Source organism: Coregonus clupeaformis, chromosome 17, assembly GCF_020615455.1.
Source record: "Coregonus clupeaformis isolate EN_2021a chromosome 17, ASM2061545v1, whole genome shotgun sequence".
Classification (NCBI taxonomy): Eukaryota; Metazoa; Chordata; class Actinopteri; order Salmoniformes; family Salmonidae; genus Coregonus; species Coregonus clupeaformis.
The window spans coordinates 28,832,787-28,860,316 of NC_059208.1; the positions used below are offsets into that span (position 1 = coordinate 28,832,787).

At 43.2% G+C, this 27,530-nt stretch overlaps 2 protein-coding genes and 1 long non-coding RNA gene across 4 annotated transcripts in view; 1 reads left to right on the forward strand and 2 right to left on the reverse strand.

Annotated features, from left to right (window-relative positions):
* The window catches only part of LOC121585391 (nectin-2-like), a 72,233-nt gene extending 67,631 nt beyond the window's left edge, over positions 1-4,602 (forward strand). The window contains exons 7-10 of the mRNA XM_045226271.1: positions 1,785-1,917; positions 2,001-2,067; positions 2,299-2,385; positions 3,266-4,602. Coding sequence (XP_045082206.1) covers positions 1,785-1,917; positions 2,001-2,067; positions 2,299-2,385; positions 3,266-3,490 — 512 coding nt within the window. The 3' untranslated portion in view covers positions 3,491-4,602. The remainder of the gene's footprint in view (positions 1-1,784; positions 1,918-2,000; positions 2,068-2,298; positions 2,386-3,265) is intronic.
* A 100-nt stretch (positions 4,603-4,702) lies between these two features.
* On the reverse strand, positions 4,703-6,367 carry LOC123492870. 2 transcript variants are annotated; one of them, XR_006661903.1, is made up of 4 exons: positions 6,202-6,367; positions 5,577-5,641; positions 5,344-5,390; positions 4,703-5,236 (listed from the first exon to the last, which is right to left on the reverse strand). It is a non-coding gene; the product is annotated as an uncharacterized LOC123492870 (long non-coding RNA). The 2 variants fall into 2 exon arrangements; XR_006661902.1 differs by having other exon boundaries at positions 5,548-5,641.
* A 6,930-nt stretch (positions 6,368-13,297) lies between these two features.
* Positions 13,298-27,530, reverse strand: part of LOC121586238 (dynein axonemal heavy chain 5-like) — a 79,955-nt gene continuing 65,722 nt past the window's right edge. The window contains 23 exon segments of the mRNA XM_045226272.1: positions 13,298-14,218; positions 14,479-14,710; positions 14,881-15,033; positions 15,127-15,339; positions 15,687-15,902; positions 16,164-16,367; positions 16,507-16,712; positions 17,061-17,280; positions 17,727-17,972; positions 18,164-18,313; positions 18,528-18,649; positions 18,800-18,990; positions 19,286-19,400; positions 20,357-20,600; positions 22,623-22,805; positions 23,513-23,668; positions 24,012-24,328; positions 24,576-24,712; positions 24,810-24,946; positions 25,141-25,320; positions 25,520-25,723; positions 26,318-26,494; positions 27,328-27,442. Coding sequence (XP_045082207.1) covers positions 14,067-14,218; positions 14,479-14,710; positions 14,881-15,033; positions 15,127-15,339; positions 15,687-15,902; positions 16,164-16,367; positions 16,507-16,712; positions 17,061-17,280; positions 17,727-17,972; positions 18,164-18,313; positions 18,528-18,649; positions 18,800-18,990; positions 19,286-19,400; positions 20,357-20,600; positions 22,623-22,805; positions 23,513-23,668; positions 24,012-24,328; positions 24,576-24,712; positions 24,810-24,946; positions 25,141-25,320; positions 25,520-25,723; positions 26,318-26,494; positions 27,328-27,442 — 4,270 coding nt within the window. The 3' untranslated portion in view covers positions 13,298-14,066.

The following is a 27,530-nucleotide window of genomic DNA, read 5'->3' on the forward strand; positions in this document are numbered from 1 at the left end:
CATTTTAGATTAAGTATAATACAGGAAGGCACAATTTATAGTACAATATTTGCACATGTATCAGGGAAGGGGGGATTGGGGGGCAAGTGAGGGATAACAAATGAGAGGGATGGTGGAGTTAGGATGGAGCAAAAAGCACCATAGAAGAAAAGGGAGCATGGATATAGCTAGATACATACTGTAGTCGACGACCATGGGAGAGATGAAGAGCAAAGAAAGGACAGAACAGAGGTAGTGAATATAATTAGTACTTCAGAGCCTGTGTTATGGAGACACAGCACCGCCATGTGGACAACAAGATGTATTACACCATAGTAATCACCTAGTTACACTCCCTTCTAAATCCTATAACTGGACTACTGCTGTGGTGTAAATCTTTCTGTCTCACAAGACCTATTAAACTACACACATTAAACATGACATGTTCTGAACAATAATGTCTTTATAAATGTCAGGGTAAACTACTCTGAGATCATTTTATGAAATTATCATTTATTATTGACCATTCATATAGTTTTACTGGGAAACCAAAGCGTTTGTATACATGCGGTCTAATTGAAAACAACTGCTATTTTCATGTGAAAAGGTCATTGGATGCTCCATTGTTTACATTACAGAGCATTGCTATAAGATCATCAGTACCACAGTCATAATTATAAGCCTAACAACATTCAATCGGGCCAACCAATTACTTTCCCTGTGTAACTCTCCTCCAATTAGCTGAGCTCCTCGTTGCCCTTTAACACTCCCTCATTAGCATAATCCCCTAGGCAATGATGGGGAGGATAATGAGATGGGTCACACCGTGTGTGTATGTACTCCTGTCTTGTGTATAATCCTATTGTTAGTACTGGTCCTAGTGGTCATGGTTCATTAGAGGGAGGTACTACAGTCATTGTCTGATTGTCTGCCTCCCCATGTGATGTAGTCTACACTAATGTAGACCTTTCTTCTGTAAAGGCAGACTCACACTTTCTCTGCATCTCGGCTAGCTCTCACACACACGCATACACTTTCTCTATACCTCTCTCATCCACACACACAGTTTCTTTGCACCTCTGTCTCACACACACCATTGACTGTAGTTAGTAGGCCTACTTCATTACTTGGGGATTATATTCTTAATTCCGCTTTCAGAACCTTTCATCGCAAATGAAACGATGTTGTGTAATGAAATGCACTGTAGGGTTATTCCAGTGCATTTGGGACTACTCCAGCATGTGAATGTTATCACTACACTGTTGTTAATGTTCTCTCTTCTCTTCTTTTCTCTCTCTCTTTGTACTTATCCCCTTTTACCTCCATTCTATTATTTCGCTTCCTTCCCATCTCACATTTTCTATCATCTACCTTATTTTCTCTCATCTCTCCCCTCTCTCTCTCTCTCTCTCTCTCTCTCTCTCTCTCTCTCTGTCCCTCTCTCTCTCTCTCTCTCCCTGTGTGTCTCTCTCTCTCCCTGTCTCTCTCTCTCTCTCTCTCCCTGTGTCTCTCTCTCTCCCCCTGTCTCTCTCTCTCTCTCTCTCTCTCCCTGGCTCTCTCTCTCCCTGTCTCTCTCTCTCCCTGTGTCTCTCTCTCCCTGTGTCTCTCTCTCTCTCCCTGTGTCTCTCTCTCTCCCTGTGTCTCACTCTCTCTCTCTCTCTCCCTGTCTCTTTCTCTCTCTCCCTGTCTCTCTCTCTTTCTCTCTCTCTCTCTCCCTGTGTGTGTCTCTCTCTCCCTGTGTGTGTCTCTCTCTCTCTCCCTGTGTCTCTCTTTCTCTCTCTCCCTGTCTCTCTCTCTCTCTGTAGGTACACAAAAGCCAGTGAAGGGTCCTGCTACAGGCGGTATTATAGGAGGGATCATTGGGGTGGTTCTGCTGCTGGCCATTATTGGCAGTGTTGTGGTCATGGTCCGCAAAAAACGCAACCAGAACAATGGAGAGTGAGTGTTTGTCTGTCTGTCACTCATACTAAGTGATCATCCGTACTGTTTGTTTGAGTCCTTCCTTTCTCTCGCTTTCTCAGTGGTCCACCCAAGCACAAGCCCCCTCCCCCTAAGAAGCAGCAGACCACCAGCAGCTCTACTGATAGGGTGAGTGATGGTGGCCAGCCATAACTGTTTTAGGCTTGCTGTGATGGGAGACGTTTATATATCTCTATATGGCCCCTCAATTTGTCTTTTACAACACCACAACATGTTTTTATCAACATTGCTAAATGATTAAAAGATTATGCTGATTAGGAAAGCGTCCATCTGAAATATGTTTTACCCTAGCTCAGAGTAGATGAGAATAATCATGTGTGTGTGTGTCTGCATCTGCAGCTGAACACCAGTCGAGACCCTGTGGAGAGCGAGGATGGACCCGTGGACCACCTGTATTACGCTCCTCAGAATGCTGAGCCCAGCACGGTAAGAACACAGCCATACATGGGGTGCATCTCTCAATAGTCCTCCTCTCCTGACTCCTTTCTTCAATCTTCAGACATAAAAAGACCTGGACAGGTGAAAGCTGGCCTCCATGATATTGCTTCCACCTGGCCTGTGTTTTTAGATCAGTAAAGATGGAGCGAATAGAGACAGGGAGAAGAAGCCATTTTAGACTACTGAGATGCATCAAATGAGCTCTGTAGCTTTGGCTTTGAACTCTTAGTTCATTGTCTATATAATTCATAATACATCCTGGTAAAGGATTCATGAAACAAAAATAAATTAATAAATTAATCATTTAACATCTACTTATGATCATTAATTAATCAGTTACTCAACATGATTGCCCTATTTAACAGTACACAAACATGATAGGGAGGTAGCTCAGTTGGTAGAGCATGGCGTTTGCAACGCCAGGGTTGTGGGTTCAATTCCCACGGGGGGCCAGTATAAAAATAAAATTAAAATTAAAATGTATGCACTAACTGTAAGTCGCTCTGGATAAGAGCGTCTGCTAAATGACGTAAATGTAAATGTAAATGTATAACGTGTAGGAAAATGAAGGGTATGGAGGGCTGCTATGTGCATAGCTGTTACACTGAACATGCTATAGATAGAAACATGTATTTTTAATACTGTAGCAACCATTGCTTAGGTAAGCTAGTTACAAATTTCCCCCCTTGATTGAACCCTTTTGGAGCAGTGGTTAGCATGTTTGCCCATGGGCTAGAAGACCTGGGTTCAAGACTCTCAAAGGGTGTTGCACTGTCGCAGCTTGTTGGCTAATGCAAGGGTCACTAGAAGACTGCATTGGTTCTCCTGATTTTTATATGATTATTAAGATGTTTATCTTTCCCACCAGGACCTGGATGCTTACAGTGATGAGGAATACAATCGTGATGCGGAGGAGTTGTACTACGCTGGCGCCCCCTCTGGCTGGGATGAGCCCAGGCTGAACAAAGTCCCGTCCCTGTACGCCCCCAACCAGTACAAGGCCAATGATTACCATGACAACGAGGAGGACCACCCCCCTGCTGCCGGAACGACTCGTGGAAACAGCTTTGTGTCCCAGGCCATGTTTGTGTGAAAACGGGAGACATTGGAAGTGTGTGTGGGACTAAACCTGTTTGTACATGAAGAACATCAGACACTGGATGTCTGTGGGAGGGCCGCAGTGTATGCTGGTTGTAGTCATTGCCGTTCAATCAGTATCTCCAATTTAGAATTTTACTTTGTGAACTAAAGTGAGTATGTTTTAGGTTCTAATAACGGGAATCATGTTTTTTAAAAGGGGATCCGCTTTACCGTTAAAATGCTGTGTAAGTCAGACACAACATAAAAGAACACTAATTTGTACCACGGTTGGTTGAAACTCCTTCACATGTTGTGGTTAAAGTCCCATGTGTACAGTATGTGTGTGAGATTGTTTAAAAGGCACAGATCCAGGGCCAGCTTACCCTCTCTGAATCCTTACGATTACCATTAGGGGGATAACGCAACACTGACCTTGGAATAGATCAGTGTGTATTGACAGCGCCATCATACTGTGTAATGTAGATGGGTTCAGGGGTCCGTTGACTAGTAGTACACTACTCTGAGCTAAAGGCAGTAGGATGACGTTGCCTATAGACACTGGTGTAAGGTCAGTTGTGTGTTTTACTCCCTAAGGATTATGTTTAAGATTTTACATCATGTAATCTGATCCTAGATCTGTGTCTGAGATACAATTCTGGATTCCTGGAGCCCAATACAAGCCATAAGAGAGGGACAATCAATTGCCTGAACAGAAATCAAACAATGTAAGTTACTGACAATCTTTTATATATAAAAAGGAAATATATTTTACCTTTTAACATTGATTTGTCTAAACATTGATGATTTGTGCCTGTTCGCTCAGGATTTAAAAGCTCTATTAACATGCTCTACCACAGTATGTTGGTTACAGAATGTACTATGTAGGTCTACTGTTGAAATGTCCAATATTGTCAGGGTCTAGGTTTTTATACAATTTCAGGGTCTTCTATGTGCAATCACTTAATTGTTAAACCAGATGTGCCTATTTTTGTAGTGTGTCTGATTTTAAAATGTGAATCAAACAGAATTATGAATGATTTTGTCATGCTTTGTGACAGATGGATTTGACCTGTTTTTACTGCTGGATACTTGATCATTTTTGATTCAATAAACATTTAAACTGTGTATCCAGTGTGGTCAGATCATTCTAAAGTTGTGGTCAGTTTTGCTGCGGTCACATTTTCTCATCTTGCTTAATGTTTTTTTGTTTCATCTGATGAGTTGGAGAGTGAATGGAAGTACGTAAGAGTCCAGAAGGGGGTACTCTGAGGCCTGAGAAAATGGTTAGTGCTATTCGGGATCCTTGGGACGTCACTAACCTTAACCCATACTCTCATCTAACCTTAACTGTTTTAAATTTCAACTTCAATGGGGTAACGTCAGAGTTGGAACGTCCCAATGATCCCGTTTAGACTTTTCGCGGAGAAAACTCCTGTAAAGAGGCTGTCCACTCCACCCTATAGGCCTAGAAGTCTTCTATCTGTAGCCCTGTAACTAACCTGTAGTAATGATGCTTGTTAAGAAACTCTGCCTGGATGCCAGTACATTCCTACTTTATATAATGTTACTTTGACACAAATAACTAGTCAATACAGAGGATGTGCAGGACACAGAGAAAGAGGCTTGTTACAGCTTTACACTTCAATAACAGTTGAACTGCCAAACAATCCGTTAAGGATTCAGTCTGTGCCTGTGTCGGCAGGATCGCCCTGCAGTTTGGAGCCAATGATCATACAAAGGTTTGGGTTGGTAAAGTAATCTGAAAGAGAGAAAATATTATGTTCATTATTGGTAGTTCAAAGTAGAGGAATGTCCCTGTCTGTTTGTATCTTGGTGTGCGTGTCAGTTTGTGTTGGCTGAACCCACCTGCTGCGAACTCTCGAATGTCTGTGGGTCTTTTGAGAAATACATCTCTGTAAAAAATCAAGAAGCAGGTACCCAAGCAATTGGCCAGTTAGACTTCATTACTGTAGCTAAATATGAAACAGAATTGTATTTGTTATTAATTTCTGGAGCTAGAGTGCTTGAGAGCCCTCATGGAGAAGGAGAATAATATGTCTGAATATTTACCGTCAACCAGTGCCAGCCAATTAACAAACCTTAAAAAGGCCTCCACCTCTAGATGCTCTCTCAAATATTTTTCATTGTTGATTCTCGTTCCGATCTATACAAAAAATTGAAAATAGCTAATGGCTCAGCATACTTCATTATCACAGAGGGTAGAAAGGGCCAATTATAATCTGTCAAGACTGAAAAAAGAGTGGAAAATCAGAATGTCCATGTTATTTGACATACAACCTAACGTCATTCTTCAAGATCTATTTGTAATATACATTGCTGGCTTTGCTTGTCCAGGAGAAATATAAAGGTGAATGTCCAGTAACTTTACTGTCCATTGTACTCTTTCCCATGTCTCATGATATTGGGTAAAGCCAGGTATGCAATGGCAATAGCAGATTTAAATAAAGTTACCCCACGTGATGTTGTCATATTGCTGAGCCTATCTTTAACCAAGGAATTTCAACCTAGCTAACTGTTAGCTGGCTGAATGCAAAAATAATGCAGTGAGTGATAGAACAAGAGATCCTATTGTATTATAATTCCTAATTATATCGATAGAACTAACGTTAACGTTCGCTAGCTAGCGTAACTACATGTTGGAAAAGCCAAGGAGCACTCATGGAGCTAACGTTACCTAGCTAAAGTGTTAGCTAGCTAACTTACCTTAAATTGTCGGAGTTGCTGTTGATGCTTAATGCACCAAAGTCCAGTTCTCCAATCCACTTTTCTCAGCCATTTTATCTCATCAGCTAGCTAGAATCCCTTTGATAGCTTGCTAGCTACCATTAATGTCTATGCTAAAACAAAACCCACCTGTTGTTGACAAGCTCAGCTGTTACTATGGCAACAGCCTGAGTAGAACAGAAGCAACGCTTTCCCCACAGAGTTTATCTTTGCTTTCGCCCACTACATCTTTGTAGGCCTCTATCGCTCTGGGTGGCAGCCAATTTGACAATGTTTTTCAGAGCCTGTACTGAGGGATCCAGCCACAGGACATGAGAGTTCTGCCATATTGCCCAAACCGCTCATCAGTTGTTGTGACTTAAGCAAGTACCTCTGGAGTAGATGTCTCTACTACAGGGCCAGGCAGGGAGACCAGAACACTCATGGATGGATACTTGGTGTGTGAGATGCGTGTTTGCTCCTATTCACTATTGTAGACTATAGCAAGCCCACACATTTTCTTCGAAAATTTACATTTTCTAGTTTTACTTACATTTGACTCAAGTCAAGTGTAATACCTCAGGTTTGAAGATTTGGGTAGCAAGCAACCATTAATAATGAGTTAATATGCTTAACTTTATTACAATCATTTGGTTACAGATTAAAATCTTAGAATTGTATTGAGGGGGTTTGGACAAGTAGGGTTGGCAGGATAGTCAAGAAGAGGGAGGTGTGTACACATGAGGGACTTGGTATATAGAAGCCTGGGGACACGCGTTCTCAAAGGAAGGGGTTAATGACCTTAACCCAACAAGAGTGACCTATAGCGACCTCTTCAAGAGGTTTGGAACACTTGGTGTAACAGTTAAGGTGTCAGAAACCCCTGTCACGCCCTAACTCAAGTGACGTTTATTTGTTGAGTCAGGATGTGTATATTCCGTGTTGTGTTTGTGCATTGTTATAGTATCTATGATGTGTAGATCTATGTTGGCCGGGGTGGTTCCCAATCAGAGGCAGCTGTAGCTCGTTGTCTCTGATTGGGGACCATACTTAGGCAGCCTTTTGGCACGAGTTAGTTGTGGGATCTTGTTCCGTGTGAGGTATGTTATTTGTCTACCTTGGACTTCACGTTTCGTTTGTTGTTTTGTCGTGTGTTCAGTACGTAAATAAATATGAATGCATATCACGCTGCGCCTTGGTCCGTCTCGTCCGTAAACGATCGTGACAACCCCATCACATTCATTCGGCCAATTACTGGCTGGAACATTTTCAAGTGTCCTCCTGTCCATTTTTCCAACACATTCATTAGGCAAAATACTGTTAGGCAGACCTCTCCACGATATGGTTTCCTTGCATCAAAACAACCGCTTGCTTCAAAGCAAATTTCTGATAGCCCCAGGGGCTATTATACTGTATAGCGCTATCACATTTCTCTATTCCACTGCAGTTGTAAATGACCTAAACTAAAAATATGCCACAACAAATTTGACCTCCAGCCTGCTCTTAGCAGGCAACCTTTGGTACGTGTTTAGACTGGTTATAAGTATCCTTCCACCACACAGCTGCAAACATCGAGTATAAGAGGCATAACATGTAAATGAGATGTCTGTGGAGTGTAGATAGCTCAGAGCGTTTTCTCTTCTATCTCCAAGATCCAGGGACTGCTTCTGCTACTAGTACTACTATTACATCTGATCAGCACCATGGCTTCAACAGAACTGAATGTTCTCTCTACACCTCACACCTTCTCAACAGGACCACTTTTCAAGAGGAGCAAGACATGCTGGATCTGTCTGCCTGTTTTTTCCAGCACATCGCTTCAGGGAAAACGTATATTTTGTTTATTTTTGTTGTTCTTTTCCTCTTCTCTCTGGTGATGAACAGCTACCTACTCATTGGATTGGTGACACTTAAAGAGCTCTTCTGGCAGCCATTCTACACTTTGTTAAAGAGTCAGGTCTTTTGCATAGCTTCGTTGCAGCATTCACTGTCTTGCACTCTCTTCTGTTCCCACATACTGTGATGCATGGCACATTCTAATATTATGAGTACCATCCTTTGGAGCGCTCAGATGACTCTGCCCTCATGGCAATAGAAAAATATGTGTTTATTTGCCACAGCATCCACTACCTGAGCATAGTGACTTCCAGGCGTGTGTGGCTTGCCTTGGCGCTTGTCTGGGTGCTGAGTGCCATTGTTGGTAATTATCATTTGGTTCAGCTCAACATGGGACACAGTGCATTTAATAGAGCCACTGCAGGGCTGCTATGTGAGCCTAGAATTGTGAGAGCATCTGTAAGCTTTAGTCTTATATTTGTATTTATTATGGATCCCCATTAGCTCCCCAAGGCAGCAGCTACTATTCCTGGGGTCCAGCAAAATGAAGGCAGTTATACATTTTAAAAACATTACAATACATTCATAACAGATTTCACAACATATTAAGTATGTGCCCTCAGGCCTCTACCACATATCTATATTGTGTGTATGTTATGTGTTTGTATGCATGTGTCTATGTTTGTGTTGCTTCACAGTCCCCGCTGTTCCATAAGGTGTATTTTTATCTGTTTTTTAAATCTAATTTTACTGCTGGCATGAGTTACTTGATGTGGAATAGAGTTCCATGTAGTCATGGCTTTATGTAGTAATGTGCACCTCCCATAGTCTGTTCTATACTTGGGGACTGTGAAGAGACCTCTGGTGGCATGTCTTGTGGGGTATGCATGGTTGTCCGAGCTGTGTGCCAGTAGTTCAAACAGACAGCTTGGTGAATTCAACATGTCAATACTTCTCACAAATATAAGTAGTGATGAATTCAATCTCTCCTCCACTTTGAGCCCGGAGAGATTGACATGCATATTATTAATATTAGTTCTCTGTGTACATCCAAGGGCCAGCCGTGCTGCCCTGTTCTGAGCCAATTACAACTCTTTGTGGCACCTGACGACACGACTGAACAGTAGTCCAGGTGTGACAAAACTAGGGCCTGTAGGACCTGCCTTGTTGATAGGACCTGCCTTGAAGAATGCAGCACTTCTCCCCATCCTATCTACTGTTGTATCATTATGTTTTGACCATGACAGTTTACAATCCAGGGTTATTCCAAGCAGTTTAGTCTCCTCAACTTGCTCAATTTCCACATTATTCATTACAAGATTTAGTTGAGGTTTAGGGTTTAGTGGATGATTTGTCTCAAATACAATGCTTTTAGTTTTTGAAATATTTAGGACTCATTTATTCCTTGCCACCTATTCTGAAACTAACTGCAGCTCTTAGGTGTTGCTGTCATTTCAGTCGCTGTGGTAGCTGACGTGTATAGTGTGGAGTCATCCGCATACATAGACACACTGACTTTACTCAAAGCCAGTGGCATGTCGTTAGTAAATATAGAAAAAAGTAAGGGGCCTAGACAGCTGCCCTGGGGAATTCCTGATTCTACCTGGATTTTGTTGGAGAGGCTTCCATTAAAGAACACCCTCTGTGTTCTGTTAGACAGGTAACTCTTTATCCACAATATAGCAGGGGGTGTAAAGCCATAACACATACGTTTTTTCAGCAACAGACTATGATCAATAATGTCAAAAGCCTCACTGAAGTCTAACAAAACAGCTCCCAAAATATTTGTATCATCAATTTCTCTCAGCCAATCATCAGTAATTTGTGTAAGTGCTGTGATTGTTGATTGTCCTTTCCTATAACCGTGCTGAAAGTCTGATGTCAATTTGTTTACTGTAAAATAGCATTGTATCTGATAGAACACAATATTTTCACCAAGTTTACTAAGGGTTGGTAACAGGCTGATTGGTCGGCTATTTGAGCCAGTTAAGGGGGCTTTACTATTCTTAGGTAGAGGAATAACTTTTACTTCCAGGCCTGATGGCACACACTTTCTAGTAGGCTTAAATTGAAGATATGGCAAATAGGAGTGGCAATAACATCCACTATTATCCTCAGTAATTTTCCATCCAAGTTGTCAGACCCCGGTGGCTTGTCATTGTTGATAGACAACAATCCTTTTTTAACCTCTTCCACACTTACTTTACGGAATTCAAAATTACAATGCTTGTCTTTCATAATTTGGTCAGATATACTTGGATGTGGTGTCAGCCTTTGTTGCTGGCATGTCATGCCTAAGTTTGCTAATCTTGCCAATGGAAAAATCATTAAAGTAGTTGGCAATATCAGTGGATTTTGTGATGAATGAGCCATCTGATTCAATTAATGATGGGGCGGAGTTAGCCTTTTTGCCCAAAATGTAATTTAAGGTGCCCCAAAGGTTTTTTACTATTATTCTTTATGTAATTTATCTTTGTTTCATAGTGTAGTTTCTTCTTCTTTTTATTCAGTTTAGTCTCATGATTTCTCAATTTGCAGTACGTTTGCCAATCGGTTGTACAGCCAGACCTATTTGCCATCTCTTTTGCCTCATCCCTCTCAACCATACCATTTTTCAATTCCTCATCAATCCACGGGGATTTAACAGTTTTTACAGTCATTTTCTTAATGGGTGCATGCTTATTAGTAACTGGAATAAGCAATTTCATAAATGTGTCAAGTGCAGCATCTGGTTGCTCGTCATTACACACCATGGACCAACACATATTCTTCACATCAACAACATAGGAATCACTACAAAACTGATTGTATGACCTCTTATACACAATATTAGGCCCATCCTTTGGAACTTTGGTTTTCCTAGATATGGCTACTATATTGTGATCACTACATCCGATGGATTTGGATACTGCTTTCAAACAAATTTCTGCAGCATTAGTAAAGATATGATCAATACATGTTGATGATTTCATTCCTGTACTGTTTGTAACTACCATGGTAGGTTGATTGATAACCTGAACCAGGTTGCAGGCACTAGTTACAGTTTGAAGCTTTCTCTTGAGTGGGCAGCCTCACCCAAAAAATATACCTCTCTATTGATATCACATACATTATCAAGCATTTCACACATGTTATCCAGATGCTGACTGTTAGCACTTGGTGGTCTATAGCAGCTTCCCACCAGAATGGGCTTTAGGTGAGGCAGATGAACCTGTAGCCATATTACTTCAACAGTATTTAACATGAGATCCTCGCTAAGCTTTACAGGAATGTGGTTCTGAATATAAACAGCCACACTTCCACCTTTAGCATTTCTGTATTTTCTGTAGATCTTATAACCATGTATTGGTACCACTGTATCATCAAAGTATTATCTAAGTGAGTTTCAGAGATCGTCAGAATATGAATGTCATCTGTTACTAGCAAATTATTGATTTCATGAACCTTGTTTCTTAAGCTACATATGTTAACGTGGGCTATTTTTAACACTTTTCTGGGATGCTTGATTGTTTTTCTTGCTTTACTGGGAAGCTTAGCAGAGGTAGACATACTCAGGTTATTTTTATTAGTGCAGGGTGAGCTGCACACAGTGCACTTCCTACTAGGGCACACCACCTCAGTGCTAACAGTATTTATCTGGTTCATAGGCATATGATTAATGCAGGGCAGTAAGAGGGACATAAATTAGGTTACTTACATTGAGTCTTCCAACGCCCCTAGGATAATGTACATTTGCTGAAGCATTATGACAACTCAACGACACAATGCTAGGGATTAAATTAGCTGGACTTGGGTCATTGATAAGTCATTGTCTCAACACAGCCTTATAATGCTGTGAAAGGATTCAGGAACCCAAATGATTTGAGTGTATCGCATCCTCCTTATAATACGAGTTTTGTTTCCAGAAGGTATACAAATTGTCAATAAATATTACACCCACATAGCTGCAATAGTTTCGTAGCCAGTTACGGAGGGCTAAAAGTCTGCTGAACCTATCAATGCCACGATTTAGGGAGGGCAGAGGGCCAGATATTATGGGGCGTTTGTTGGTGTCAAGTAGAGACCCAGTCAGTTCTTTAAAATCCATCTTCAGCTGTTCTGAGCTGCCTTTCATAATGTCATTTGACCACACATGAACCATGACAGTATCAGCCCACGGTGACTGTCTCACAGCCTCGGGAAGCAACCTGGTGATATCCTGAATTTTTGCCCCAGGAAAACACAAAGTCTTTGCCCCAGGTACAGATACATACCTCACCATCGAACTTCCTATGACAATCGCCGGAATGATCCGGCCTCTGCTGTGTCTCGAAGCAGATTGTGAGGCCAGAGCCACAGAACTCACCTGAGAAGAGGGCTGCTGAGATGCCGGCTTCATGCAGGCCACAACAGCCAAAGGGACAGAGCTCTGATCCAGAGATCATTTAATTAATTAATTTCCTGCATTATACTGTCATGTTTATTTGTAAAAAAATATATGTTTGTCTGTGATTGAAAAAATGAAATATTTAATGTAACATGTTTAGGGAGAATATGTAAGACAGTTGGAGAATACCAAAAAGTATGTACAATGAGGCACTACCTCTATGTTTCTACTGCAGCTGGTGCCAATATTATACTGTTTAGACCATCTGCAACTACAAGAGCAAACTGTTCTTTCACTTGTCTCAACAAGGGAGTATCCAGCATGTCACATTTCTAGTGTTACTCATGGTGCCACCATGCATCAACCCTGTTGTCTATACCATCTGTAACCAAGAGGTAAAACATGTACTGATACATCTATACCAAAGGAGGCAGGTGGAAAGAGAGCATTTAGGAGGAGGAGGATGAGGGGGGAGAACAGTATTCATAAGGAGGAGAGAGTCCAGCAGGGGAGAGAGGAGGACCACAGAGGGATGGGGTGGGGTGGGAGGGAGCAAGAGACTGCAACCAGACCCCTCTGTCCTTCCTCCTTTCTCTCTCTCTGGTTGATGTGCGACTCACTGATCTGACTGCAGGACAGTTGGGAAGACAGCTAAACTAATTGGATATCTTATAACAGGTGTGAGTGATCACGTGTGCTAGTTTCCACTGGATATGTTTTAGGACTCACAAAGGATAATTTCTGTATTTTACAATTTTAGATGGTTCCTTACCCTGAAATTTGTCTATGAGCCAGGAAAAACTGTAATCCATGTCTTGTATTTCTTTAAACAGCCACTACAAACTTCAGCTAACTTTAACCACTGCTAGATAAAAACCAATGGGAGTGACGGGACATGTTTTAATATTTAATGTAACATATTTAGGAAGATACAACCGTGGGAGAATTAACAAGTTGATATGTTTTTGATGATAATGTGCTGGTGCTCTCTTGCCTTTATCATTCTACTGCTTTTGTTGTGTTTTTATATTCACATGTTACATTTATAATTCATTTTCTGTATCAGAATTCTAAATCTATATTATCTAAATTATAAATCAATATTTAAAAAACAATGACTGAAATATGAACATTTTCTTAACAGGTACAGTACAATTCTTCAGACTGAACTTGAGACTGAACAAAGATACAGAACTACAGCATCTACCAATGTATAGTAGTCTAGTAACAACCATATTATGGTGAGTACAAAAATAAGGATATTTTAAATTATTCCTTCAAATAAAATAAATAAGTAAACGCACACCCAAAATAGTTCAGACATTAAATAATTGGGGGTATAGATAGTGTGTGCAACTTTATTTTTATATTATTCCTGCAACACAGTGACAGGTGAAACTTTGTTATTACGGAAGCCTACCACTATAATGTAAATGAAGACACTTCCATCGTTTAATCTTTAAAGGAGCAATCTACGACTGGTACATCCATTTTTAGACTTACATTTGAGAGTGGTTACATTTCTCCAGCCCCATCCCTCAGCTGTTTAACAAAACAGTGGTGGGGTATAACTTTGTTGTTGTTTGAACTGCATATTGCCCCTTTAACCACTGAGAAACACTACTCTTCATGATTTAGGCTTATTATACAATATAGAAGTAGGTTATTTGACTTCACACAGGAGTGCCACACCACGTAGTATCCAGTACTCAGGCGGTGGAGCAGTCCTCAGTTCCACAGCAGCAATGTAATTCAGGTCCATCCTTACAGGCTTCTTATATATGGGACAGGAGTATAACCGGGCATCCTTGACTCCTGAAATGACCACAGCAATGATAAACATCCATTACGTATACATGATGTTAACATGTACGTTTATTTTTCACTGTATGTTGTCCATACAGTAGGTCTGACGTACTGTAACCATTGAAGACCACATTATTTACCTAAAAGTTATATAATTTCCGCTGACAGATTCAACATATCATGTATAGATGAAAACTAGGTGCAGTTGAATGAGATACTGTTCTATGAGGCTCCAGGAAGTTACAGTAACTACTGACTACAGCACTCACCATTGTTTTCAGCATACATCCTGACTACAGGCATCATCTCAAACAACACTTTGGGTTTGGAGTCGATGAGTTTGCAGTTCCTCCTGTCCCAGCCGGCCCCCTCCAGATAGAGGCCGTACACATACACCCCCTCAGAGGGCGGCTGGGTGATGTCATCCTTCATCCACTTGGTCACCTCGTTGCACAGCACCATACGGTCTAGGGCCCAACCCTTGTTTGCACGAGTGATCTCCTACACACACAAATATTGAGTTACATAGACTGGCTTTGTCTTTGTAGCTTCATGATCAACTATGACTGTGTAGTGTGTGCAACCTCTAAATATAACCTCAGTGACCTAGCCAAGTCAGTAAGTATGTTCAATTGTGATTGCATTAGAATGTTTGAATGTGCCGTCTGTACCTGTCTCATGGCGGTCAGGAAGCCCTGTGGGTTGAAGAAGCCTGTCATCCAGAAACAGTTGGGCCGTCCTTCAAAGATCCACGCCTGGAACTGACGGTTCCTATCCAGCAACTCAGTAAACCAGAATCCTAGAGTGCTAGAGGCCCATGACGCCTAGAACACAGGAATAGAACGTAGAAAATAGAACATGGAATACATGCGTAGAAAACGTAATAAATGTGTACCCAGAGCCAGTAATAAACGTACCTTCTTCCAACGTGAGGGGATGCGTGCGTCATACATGCAGTCCAACGCGTCCCGTAGGTTCTCACTCATGATGATGGTCCCGTCGATGGCCAGTTTGAGGTCGGTCAGCGTGTTCCTGACCAGCACGATGACCCTCTGCATGCGCTCTATCTCCTGACGCAGGAAGATGTTCATGGGCTGGAGCAGACCCATCTTCTGTAGCCTCTCTTTCACCTGGATATATTGAAAACACGTTCTTGTGAAATTACACTTTAAATAAACGTTTATTTTATTTGATTCTTAACATATTGGAATGCAAATGCATACCACAGTTCTGAACATTAAAAAGTAAACCTGCATTGCAATAAAAACATTATCTTCAAAGTGCATGTCACTGCACTATGGGGCATATTTCAGAAATTAATTTCATTGCATGGGATATTGTTAGATGACTTGGCGTCACCCTGTGAGAGTTTTTCAACGATCTACCTTGTTGCAGCAAGGTATTATGGCCAGCACTTTATTAATCATGTGTGATTATTTCCAGTAGGGTTAGCTAACTCCAGACCAGTCCTACTCACTTCAAACGGTATGTAGTCTGGAGGTAGTTTCTCCAGCATGTCGTCAGCCAGCCTGGCCACAATGGCCTCCCTGGTCTCACCTCCGCCACTGGAACTGTCCTTAGGCTGGATGGACAGGATGGTGTCCAGGACATCTTTGGCCAGCTTGCTCTGGTACGTTATGTCAGCATTGGGGTGCAGGCCAAACACCTCTGGAGTGTCGTAAGCCGGTAGGCCCTGCAGGGGAAAATACATCAGATCAGAGTCCGCATGTCTGTGCATTACCAAACTACAGTAAACTGTGTAATACATTGTGGATATCTCATAAGGTGTTATAAGTGCCTATAATGCATTATGAACAAGGTATTCATAGGAAGTGTTACCAAATGCCTCAATGCATCACATAACATATACTGTACACATCTTCATGCAGTCTGACTACATTTATTCAATCAGTTACACAGCACTTTAAACTTTGAGTGTGAAAAATTGACTGACCTGAATGTATGTCAGATATTGGTCCACGTTGCTACACTTGGGAATGCTGTAGCCTTTGTAGAAATAGAAGTCAGGTCCAAACATGTTTTCACTGAACCAGACCTTGGCAAAGGTGTTGAGCAGACGCTTGTCATAGTCGTCTGTCACCCTACCGCCATATTGGATCTCCCCGATCATGTAGCGCACTGTATTCCAGGATACACCCTGGGGAGACATCAGACTACCATCAACACAGGAACAAGCATATCTTACATAGGAAGACAGTTAGTAGTACTAACAGTAAAGAGAAGTGAAGATAGAGCTTTACTTAGTTACAGCAGAAGCTTCTCATCTCTGCACCTACCTTCTTGATGTCCATGTCGTCCAGGTGGTTCTGGACAAACTGCACGGTGGCGTTGAAGTCAGCCTGGTTGAACTCGTAGGGGATGTTCCAGCCCAGGGGGCCATATTTACGCCTCTCTTGGACTGTAGAATGGAGGAACACCACCCCATACAGCATGGGCCTCCACTGGACCATGTTACTGACATCCAGCAGGTCCTGGTTAATGCCTGGGGCAACAAACAATGGTGGGTTAGGGTTAGCATTGTGGTGAGGCTAGGGTTAGGATTGAACCGGGATGTGGACATGATGCTAAGGTTAGGGTTGGTGTTGTAGTTGAGGCTAGGGTTGAACTGGGATGTGGACATGAAGCTAGGGTTAGGATTAGGGTTGTGGTTGAGGCTAGGGTTAGGATTAGGGTTGTGGTTGAGGCTAGGGTTGAACCAGGATTTGGACATGAAGCTAGGTTAAGGGTTAAGGGTTGTGGTTTAGGGTTAACCTGAAGAAACGGGGGTGTATGTTTGTTTGTGTAAGTGCGTACACATGCATATGTATGTGTGAACTGTGGTGTGACCCACCTCCATAAGTCCTCTTCAGCCCTGCCTTCAGTCCCTGGGGAGGCTCATTAGTGAACTTGATGGACATCTGCAACAGTGTGATGGGGAAGTGTTTGTGGACCTCTGTAGTAATCCACAGGCGGAAAGTCTCATGGATGGTGTCTGTCTCTGTCACAGTATCCATCAGCTCATCCATGAAGTCCAGTCCCAGGTGGCAGTTCTGGAGCAAGGCCCAGCCACCCTGTGTGTGCATTTGGAATAGAATAGAACATTATGTCATACATACGTTATTGTCCATATTGGGAGAGTAATTATTTACTACCTTAATTATATAATTCAATTAATAATGTGAGGGAGATGCATGTGGTGTTAGTCCATTTAATTTTTAATCCATTCTAATCCAGTCTAATATACAGTCTAATACAGTCTAAATCAATCACATCCATTTTCATTAACACTATGGGCAATTTCAATTCACATTCCATCCCTATCCCAATTTTAATTCCCAATTTGATTACAAATGAGATGGCATGGACCACAATTCATGGCAGAACGCTGATTCCTAATAAGTTAGTCTCGCGTACCAGACTTCCTCACTAAGCGCAATAGCCTGGGGACGAGGATAATTATAACTTGACTGTTAGGAGTCCAGTCAGTGTGTACTATAATGCTGTGTTTAGGACTCACGTTGGCCATGGTCTGCTGGAGCAGCTTGCGTGCGTGGACCTCCTGTCCCTGGCCCATGGAGACATAGCGCGTCTCTATCTTCAGCCTCTTCCCCAGGACGATGATGGAGTCGGTGGGGTCTGAGCCCATGGACAGGAAGCAGATGAGCGGGGTCTGGGGGTCTGACTCCTCCCATGTCTTCTCCAGGTCCAGGATTACTCCTTCTGCATACTTCTCTCCCATCGAGTCCATTATGTACTTACGGGCCTGGAGGACAACAGGTAAAGCATTAGTTAAAAAGTCACCTGCTACTAGATTCAAGCAATATGCAGTAAAAATACTCAAAACTCAGTCCAAAGCTTTGATGAAAATACCAAAAAGCATTTCATAAAGTATTATGTCTTGGATTGATTAATGAATTGATTGATTGAATCATTCAATGAGAGGTACAGGTGTACCTGTGCGATGGTCCTGTCTGGGCACCAGGAGCATATGAGCAGCAGGCGGTGGAAACAGTCCAGGGTCTGGTCATAGGCATTAGGGATCCCCTCCTCCTCAGGGGCCTCCTTATCAAACCATGCCTTCCACTGCTTCTCATTACGACAGATCTGGACACACACAGACACACACACAGCTCAGTTCAATGCCATATTTGACAGAGCTCAGAGGAGTAAAAGGAGCACTGTAATCACAGAGGAGCATTACAATGAATAGGGTTGTTTACTGTGGTGGGGGGGGGGCATGAAACAAACTTATTGAGGGAGGGTATTAGTGTGACAACATGAAGTGGCAGTGTAAGAAAACACTGCATGGGGAACACACCTGATCAAGGATATCAGAGAACTGCCACAGTTTGCTGAGCTCAACCAGATTGAGCCAAGTCATGTCTAAGATCCACTTGGCAGGCTTATGGGGGCAAGCCTTCAGATCCAGAGAGGCACCTCCTGCATAGGACAGATAGAGGAGGTTCCTTCCAAGTCAATGGTCTGTGAGCAATGAACAATATTTTGGTATTCAACATTTTCAGCAATGACTGAATTAACTGTGGACTACAGATTGGTGGAATTAATTGGAGGATGGAGTTTGTTTCCCACCTTTAATGAGGGTGAGGAACTCATCGTGTTTCACACGGTTACTCTGCATGTCGATCTTCAGCGTCAGCAGGAGGGTAAACAGGAATTTGTGCTCCTCATACAGACCCCTGGCTGCGTACTTGTGCACCTCGAAGGTCATGTGCTCAATGATGTTCGCTATTCGCTTGCTGGTAATTGGACTTTTGATTGATCTGTTCAGAGAAGGCATAGTGTGGTGGTTATTATGTTAACATTCAAATATAACTGTTGCTATGGTTTCATATATTATACTTCAAGAATCAGACGACTCCTACAACTATACAAAATACTTTGCAAAACCACAAATCCCCCAGTGTAACTTATCAATTCACAAATCATTGATTATATATTCATTCAATTCAATGGTTACACAAAATGACTGAACCACTGAGGACTAATAATTAAAATGAAATACATAAATACAAATGTATGGTATTCTGTATAAGAAAAAGTGTATTACTACTGTACCTGGCCAGAGAGAGGTCAAAGATTCCCAAGAACTGTCGTAGTGACGTTTGGTACATGACGTTAACCATGGACATCTCAGTGATGAGGAAGTACAGGATGCTGCCTCTGGTGGCCACTGTAGCAGCACAATAACACACAACAGGCAGACAGTGAGTGACAGACAACGTTCATTCTATATTATCATACATTCAACTCTGCTCAAACAAACTTGCCACTTGAAAAGTGTGAGGAATAGATTGCTCCTGAAGAACAGTCAACACAAGGTGGTGCCAGTTGCTATCCACCAGAGCACTGTGATTGGTTAGGGTTAACCCTTACCCTAAAACAAACTGGTACAGTACAACCCACCCAACTCACCAGGTCTGTACAGAGAATAACTCTACCCTAACCACAGTACAACCAACTCACCAGGTCTGTACCGAGAATAACTCTACCCTAACCACAGAACAACCAACTTACCAGGTCTGTACCGAGAATAATTCTACCCTAACCACAGTACAACCAACTCCCCAGGTCTGTACCGAGAATAACTCTACCCTATCCACAGTACAACCAACTCACCAGGTCTGTACCGAGAATAACTCTACCCTAACCACAGTACAACAAACTTACCAGGTCTGTACCGAGAATAATTCTACCATAACCACAGTACAACCAACTCACCAGGTCTGTACCGAGAATAACTCTACCCTATCCACAGTACAACCAACTCCCCAGGTCTGTACCGAGAATAACTCTACCCTATCCACAGTACAACCAACTCACCAGGTCTGTACCGAGAATAACTCTACCCTAACCACAGTACAACAAACTTACCAGGTCTGTACCGAGAATAATTCTACCATAACCACAGTACAACCAACTCACCAGGTCTGTACCGAGAATAACTCTACCCTAACCACAGTACAACCAACTCCCCAGGTCTGTACCGAGAATAACTCTACCCTATCCACAGTACAACCAACTCACCAGGTCTGTACCGAGAATAACTCTACCCTAACCACAGTACAACAAACTTACCAGGTCTGTACCGAGAATAATTCTACCATAACCACAGTACAACCAACTCACCAGGTCTGTACTCCTCTCTAGCAGTGTTGATCTGGATCTCGGTCTCGGCTGCAATCTGTAGTTTCTGTGTGACGTCCTCGGCGGTGCGCTTGGTGTTGCCCAGGACGATGATGAGGCTCTCGTCATCCACCAGGGAACTCTGGGTAGAGGTCAGACGATACAGCAGGTTGTCCTCCAGCTCTTTCATCTTCCTCTTGTTGGCCGTTACATCTTCCAGCAGGTCAGTGCGCTCCTTCTCCAACTCCTAGATATAACAGGGATAGATAAGAACACTGTTCAGACACAGACACTAATGTTCTTGATGGCCGTCACATCCTCCAGCAGGTCCGTATGCTCCTTCTCCACCAACAACAAGACAGACATTGATTTTTCAGGTCATATCAAATCAAATCAAATCAAATTTTATTGGTCACATGCGCCGAATACAACAGGTGCAGACATTACAGTGAAATGCTTACTTACAGCCCTTAACCAACAGTGCATTTACTTTTAACAAAAAAAGTAAAAATAAAACAACAAAAAAGTGTTGAGAAAAAAAGAGCAGAAGTAAAATAAAATAACAGTAGGGAGGCTATATATACAAGGGGGTTACCGGTGCAGAGTCAATGTGCGGGGGCACCGGCTAGTTGAGATAGTTGAAGTAATATGTACATGTGGGTAGAGTTAAAGTGACTATGCATAAATAATTAACAGAGTAGCAGCAGCGTAAAAAGGATGGGGTGGGGGGGCAGTGCAAATAGTCCGGGTAGCCATGATTAGCTGTTCAAGAGTCTTATGGCTTGGGGGTAGAAGCTGTTGAGAAGTCTTTTGGACCTAGACTTGGCACTCCGGTACCGGTAGCAGGGAGAACAGTCTATGACTAGGGTGGCTGGAGTCTTTGACAATTTTGAGGGCCTTCCTCTGACACCGCCTGGTATAGAGGTCCTGGATGGCAGGAAGCTTGGCCCCAGTGATGTACTGGGCCGTACACACTACCCTCTGTAGTGCCTTGCGGTCGGAGGCCAAGCAGTTGCCATACCAGGCGGTGATGCAACCAGTCAGGATGCTCTCGATGGTGCAGCTGTAGAATTTTTTTGAGGATCTGAGGACCCATGCCAAATCTTTTCAGTCTCCTGAGGGGGAATAGGCTTTGTCGTGCCCTCTTCACGACTGTCTTGGTGTGTTTGGACCATGATAGTTCGTTGGTGATGTGGACACCAAGGAACTTGAAGCTCTCAACCTGTTCCACTACAGCCCCGTCGATGAGAATGGGGGCGTGCTCAGTCCTCTTTTTTTTCCCTGTAGTCCACAATCATCTCCTTTGTCTTGGTCACGTTGAGGGAGAGGTTGTTGTCCTGGCACCACACGGCCAGGTCTCTGACCTCCTCCCTATAGGCTGTCTCATCGTTGTCGGTGATCAGGCCTACCACTGTTATGTCGTCGGCAAACTTAATGATGGTGTTGGAGTCGTGCCTGGCCATGCAGTCATGGGTGAACAGAGAGTACAGGAGGGGACTGAGCACGCACCCTGAGGGGGCCCCCGTGTTGAGGATCAGTGTGGCAGATGTGTTGTTACCTACCCTTACCACCTGGGGGGCGGCCCGTCAGGAAGTCCAGGATCCAGTTGCAGAGGGAGGTGTTTAGTCCCAGGATCCTTAGCTTAGTGATGAGCTTAGAGGGCACTATGGTGTTGAATGCTGAGCTGTAGTCAATGAATAGCATTCTCACGTAGGTGTTCCTCTTGTCCAGGTGGGAAAGGGCAGTGTGGAGTGCAATAGAGATTGCATCATCTGTGGATCTGTTGGGGCGGTATGCAAATTGGAGTGGGTCTAGGGTTTCTGGGATAATGCTGTTGATGTGAGCCATGACCAGCCATTCAAAGCACTTCATGGCTACAGACGTCAGTGCTACGGGTCGGTAGTCATATAGGCAGGTTATCTTAGAGTCCTTGGGCACGGGGACTATGGTGGTCTGCTTGAAACATGTTGGTATTACAGACTCAGTCAGGGACATGTTGAAAATGTCAGTGAAGACACTTGCCAGTTGGTCAGCACATGCACATGCTCGGAGTACACGTCCTGGTAATCCGTCTGGATACAGACCTGGCTGGGTTCATGCACTGTGCTCATTTGATTCAGTGCATTTCAAAATGGGTGGTCACGGTCACTATGTACAATTCTAATAAAGGCTCACTATTAAACAACTAGAACAAAATGACCTTTTATTGATACATTCAAATGTTTTTCTCCATGATTTCATAAGCATATGATTGGACGTGGTTCCTGACCTGTTTCTCAGTGAGGATGACCCGTCCCAGCAGCTGGTCCTCCAGACCCCTCATGGTGACAGTGAAGTCTATGATGGAGGTGCGGGCGCTGATCTCTGGGGTGTATGCTGGGTTGGGGAGCTTAGTGGTCACATAAAGACGGAACCCCCTCATCACATCCACCTCCTTGTCTCCCACTTTCACCTGGTGCAGGAAGAGGGAAAGACAGTCATGAAGGGAGAAAGCCAATGTGGTTCCACTGGTTACATCCGAATTCATTCACAAACCACTCCATTGTGACAAAAGTCATTGTCCAGATTGAGCAGACCAAGGCCATGTTCAGTTGCCAAACATTCTTGAACGTTGCAGATAGAAATGCCATGAATAGAGCTGATGTGATTCCTTATTCTACATGTCAGAGGCATCTTTGATCTACGTAGCCTATTTCTACCACTTTCCAAAACGTTCAATCCTGCTGAACGGGATTATGACATATTTTCCTGATGTCGTTTGCAACCAGAAAAACGTACCAAACTTTTTGCCCGCAGTGACTGTTATAAGGATAAATAAAACACATAGGCCACATGAATGTTGAGAGCTTGGGACTATAAGGTTCTATCTGCAAAAATATGATTCTGAGGTAATTGGCTTTAAAATTCTGAAGCCTCATTGGTTTGAATTGTGTCAGCTGTGTATTCTTTTGAACTTAACATGAATTGGGGTATTTAGAGTACTATATAGGTAGAGAACATTGAACCGAACAAGCTTATGTAAAAACTCAATTTTGACAAATTATGCTCTCAATGTATTAGATTAGAGAGAATAGCCCCAGAGATAATAACCCCATAATGATAATGTGTTTCATGTGATAATGTGATAATTGACAATGTGGTTAGGATAATAGTACATACCTTATAAGTGGAGCCCGTCTTGATGAAGTTTTTCTCCAGTACATTGTCCAGTGCCGGGTCCAGCTCTTCCCCTACGTCCTCGATCAGTAGGGGGCGCCCCAGAGACAGGCTGTCCTCCAGGTGGTTCCTGAAGTACTTGTGGTTCAGGGATGTGATCTGGGAACCACAAAAATGTCTCATTACTGACACAGCATTACACAGAGTTTCTTTACCAAGAAGGAAGATCCCCCAGATCTAAAGGTTAGGGTTAAGGTTAGGCCTAAGGTTAGTATAACCGCTGTTCAGAACCATACAAAAGCAAACTTTATTTTTTAAACCAAGAAGCATTACATAGAGTTTCTTTACCAAGAAGGAAGATCTGACAGATCCAAATGTTAGTTAGGCCTAAGGTTAGTGTAACCGCTGTTCGGAAACATACCAAATCTATCGGCTGGACAATGGGAGGGCATAGTTATGTGAGAGAAGGAGGACAATAGTGTGAAAATGAATGCTGCCCAACCTGCAGCTCGTTCCTGGATTCTTTATTTTTTATCCAGATCTTGCCCTGGGTCTGAGGGTCTATGAGGAGAGGGAAGCGTGAGGCCTTGGTGATGATGATCCCGTTCTGGATGGATAGGTCATCGTTGGGCAGGCCCTGAAGGTTCCACTCGCTGACCGTGGGCGCGTCGATCAGCATCTCGGTCAGGTTGAGGTTGTTCCCGAACGGGATGCGTCTGGTCTTCATCTCCCTCTGCCAGTCGGTCAGGAGAAGGTTCCGGAACTCCTGGTTGAAGGGGCCGGAGTAGGACAGAAAGGCTGTGGCCAATAAGACATCACCTGAACCAGGAAGTAAGCACACATTGGTTGGTTCACGCCTCATCCTACTGTTTAGCATAACTACAGATAAAATACTAATACACATTGAAAAATATGGTACAGTAGCAACCGGTTCAGAGCGTTTCCCAAAAAAAATAAGATGTAGAGAATTGTGGGAAATGGACAAAATGTCATACAAAGCTTTTGGGAAAGTTAGCCCTGTTATTACTGTAAAAAAGGCGGAGAAAAAAGGGTTGAATGAACCCACCTACAAGGCGCTTGGTCTGGGCGGCAAACTCTTTGCTCTGCCCTGTCCAACGCTCCTTCTCTCCAGCCAGACCACTGATGAGGCTAGAGGCTGTCTGCATCTTGTGTCTGCAGCGTTCAGCATCCTCCAACAGAGCTGAGAGCGAGGCAGAGAGAGAGAGAATATATGTTTTTAACATAATATTTTTTATTTATTTTTTAATGTAAGACAATGAGAAGAGAGGTGTTCAGTACCTGTTTCTCCATCATGGCCTTCTCATACTCTGCTTGCAACACATCCAGCTCTGCCTGCTTGTCATCCAGCTCTGCCTGGGCCGTCTGCAGGTCCATGTTGGCTATGGCCAGCCGGTTCTGCTGCCCTGCCAGGTTTGCCTAAGAGGGAAGTACAGTATCAAATATTAACTGGACACAAAATGTACTGGAAACAAGAAATGAATTAGCAAGTTTGTGGTACACATGTCAAAGGTTATCAGAGACACGGGTGGTGTTACACAATGGAGCGATTTGACCAAATTCGTGAAATACCCCTGAAATTGATTTAGCCTGGGGTTGCCTGGAAGACCCACCTTTAATGGGAGCACCTCCTTGTTGATGGAGAAGAAGGAGGCCATGGCTTTGGTCCAGGAGGCCAGACCAGCCACGTTTCCACACACGCGCTTGGCCGTCTCCAGGGTGTAGTCTGGCATGTCAAAGTAAGGCAGCAGTAGTTCCACCATCTCCTCATTGATACTGTCTTTGGGGAATTGCTGTTAGAGAGAGACAACAGAGCCTGAGTTGATTTCCTGGTCATATGTCCCTGTAGTATAGTGTCTATAGTGTAGTATGTTACTGTAGAAATGCACAGTGTAGTCTGGTTACAGTGTGTAGATGTCGTACCTGCACACTGTAATACTTAATTTGCTTATCTAAGTAATACTACTTAGATGCTGGCCATCTGTTTCCTACCTGCAGACTGCCCAGGAAGTTCCCAGCAGTCATGAGTTTGAGGGACTCCTGCCAGGAGGGTATGGTGCAGTTCTTCTCCGGGTCGATCTTCACCGTGTTCACCCTCCTCTGGAACAGCAGCAGAACACAGTCCATGATCCTCATGATGAGGTGGGGAGGCCGACCCAGGGTCCGCACCGTGGCGATGTCCGACGGCTTGATGGTCTGATGAATACAGGAGGAAGGAATACAACTGCATAAGTAACTGAGGGAACATTCACTAAATATTCTCACCAGATATACAGAGAGAGAACTACCACGTTGAGCAGGGGTGGGCAATCATTTCAGCTCGAGGGCCACGTCGGGATTTCAAAATTCAGAGGAGGGCAATTTGCGGCACAGAAAAAGGGCAGTTATTTGAAAACATAAAGGTCCATTATATTTTTTACATACTTTCTATCTAGCTTTCGACATTCAAGAGTGGCCTGAAGTGTTTTTTTAGCCCAAGATATCTATTTTATTTTTTATTTTATTTTAAACCTCCCCTCGGCCAGTATGAATGGGCTCGTATGTTGCCCACCCCTGACGTTGAGGGACAAGAATTGGGTCAAATAAATTTGTCAAATCTGATTTTTCCAGGTACAATGGAACCAATGGAATTGTCTTAAAAAACTCCAGCTTAATCAAGTGCATCCATGGTCAGAGAGGGCCACACCAAACACAATTGGAGATCTGAACTTGAAGCAATGACTGGGTCTGATGCTACTCAGAAGAACCCCCTTGTCCCCCACTCACCCTCTCTGCCCCCTCCCAACAGACCTGTAGTGCCCCCTCTGCCTCCTCCAGGGCTGGCTTGGCAGCCTCCAGCTTCTCCTCAGCGAAGGCCTTGTCAGCAGAGATGCTGTCCACTATGGCCTGGGCCTTATCCTTGACCTTCTGGACCTCCACCTTGACCTTCTCTGCTGCCTGGGCCTTCACTGTCACCACCTTCAACACCTGAGACACAACAAACCATCACAAGGTGCATCTTTTGGTTTGCATAAAGCAACTTTATTTTTTTCACTTTTCCAAAGAGTGGAGTTATTATGTCGTTATACACTGAATACAAATATAAACGCAACATGAATAGTGTTGGTCCCATGTTTTATGATCTGAAATAAAAAATATCCTACATTTTCCAGCTTTATTTCTCTCAAATTTTGGGCACAATTTTGTTTACATCCCTGTTAGTGAGCATTTGTCTGTCAAGATAATCCATCCACCTGACAGGTGTGGCATATCAAGAAGCTGATTAAACAGCATGATCCTTACACAGGTGCACCTTATGCTGGGGACAATAAAAAGCCACTTTAAAATGTGCAGTTGTGTCACACAATACAATGCCACCAATGTCTCAAGTTTTGAGGGAGTGTGCAACTTGCATGCTGACTGCAGGAATGTCCACCAGAGCTGTTGCCAAATAATGTAATGTTAATTTCTCTACCATAAACTGCCTCCAATGTCGTTTTAGAGAATTTGGTAGTACGTCCAACCGGCCTCACAATCGCAGACCACGTGTAACCACACCAGCCCAGGACCTCCATATCCAGCTTCTTCACCTGCGGGATCGTCTGAGGGGGGGGGGGGGTTATATGAACTGTAACTCAGTAAAATCTTTGAAATTGTTGCATGTTGCGTTTATATTTTTGTTCAGTATATGTACACTTCAAAGTTCTGGTATTGGTATTTGGTAAGTCTGTGACTGGGAATTAAGAGATAGAGGACTAACATACACCAAATGCACACACACACACACACACACACACACACACACACACACACACACACACCATGTCTGCCTTCTCGTTGGCGATCTGCAGCTCCTTCTCTTTGACCTCCAGCTCTTTGCTGAGTAATGCTACAGACACAGAGGCCTCTTTCAGCTTCTGAAGACCTGTGTTCATCCTGATGGGGAAACAGAATGGGATCAACAATCATTCTATTATACAAGTATACCAGGTAAGTTTGGTCTAATCTTTCTTGAACACATATT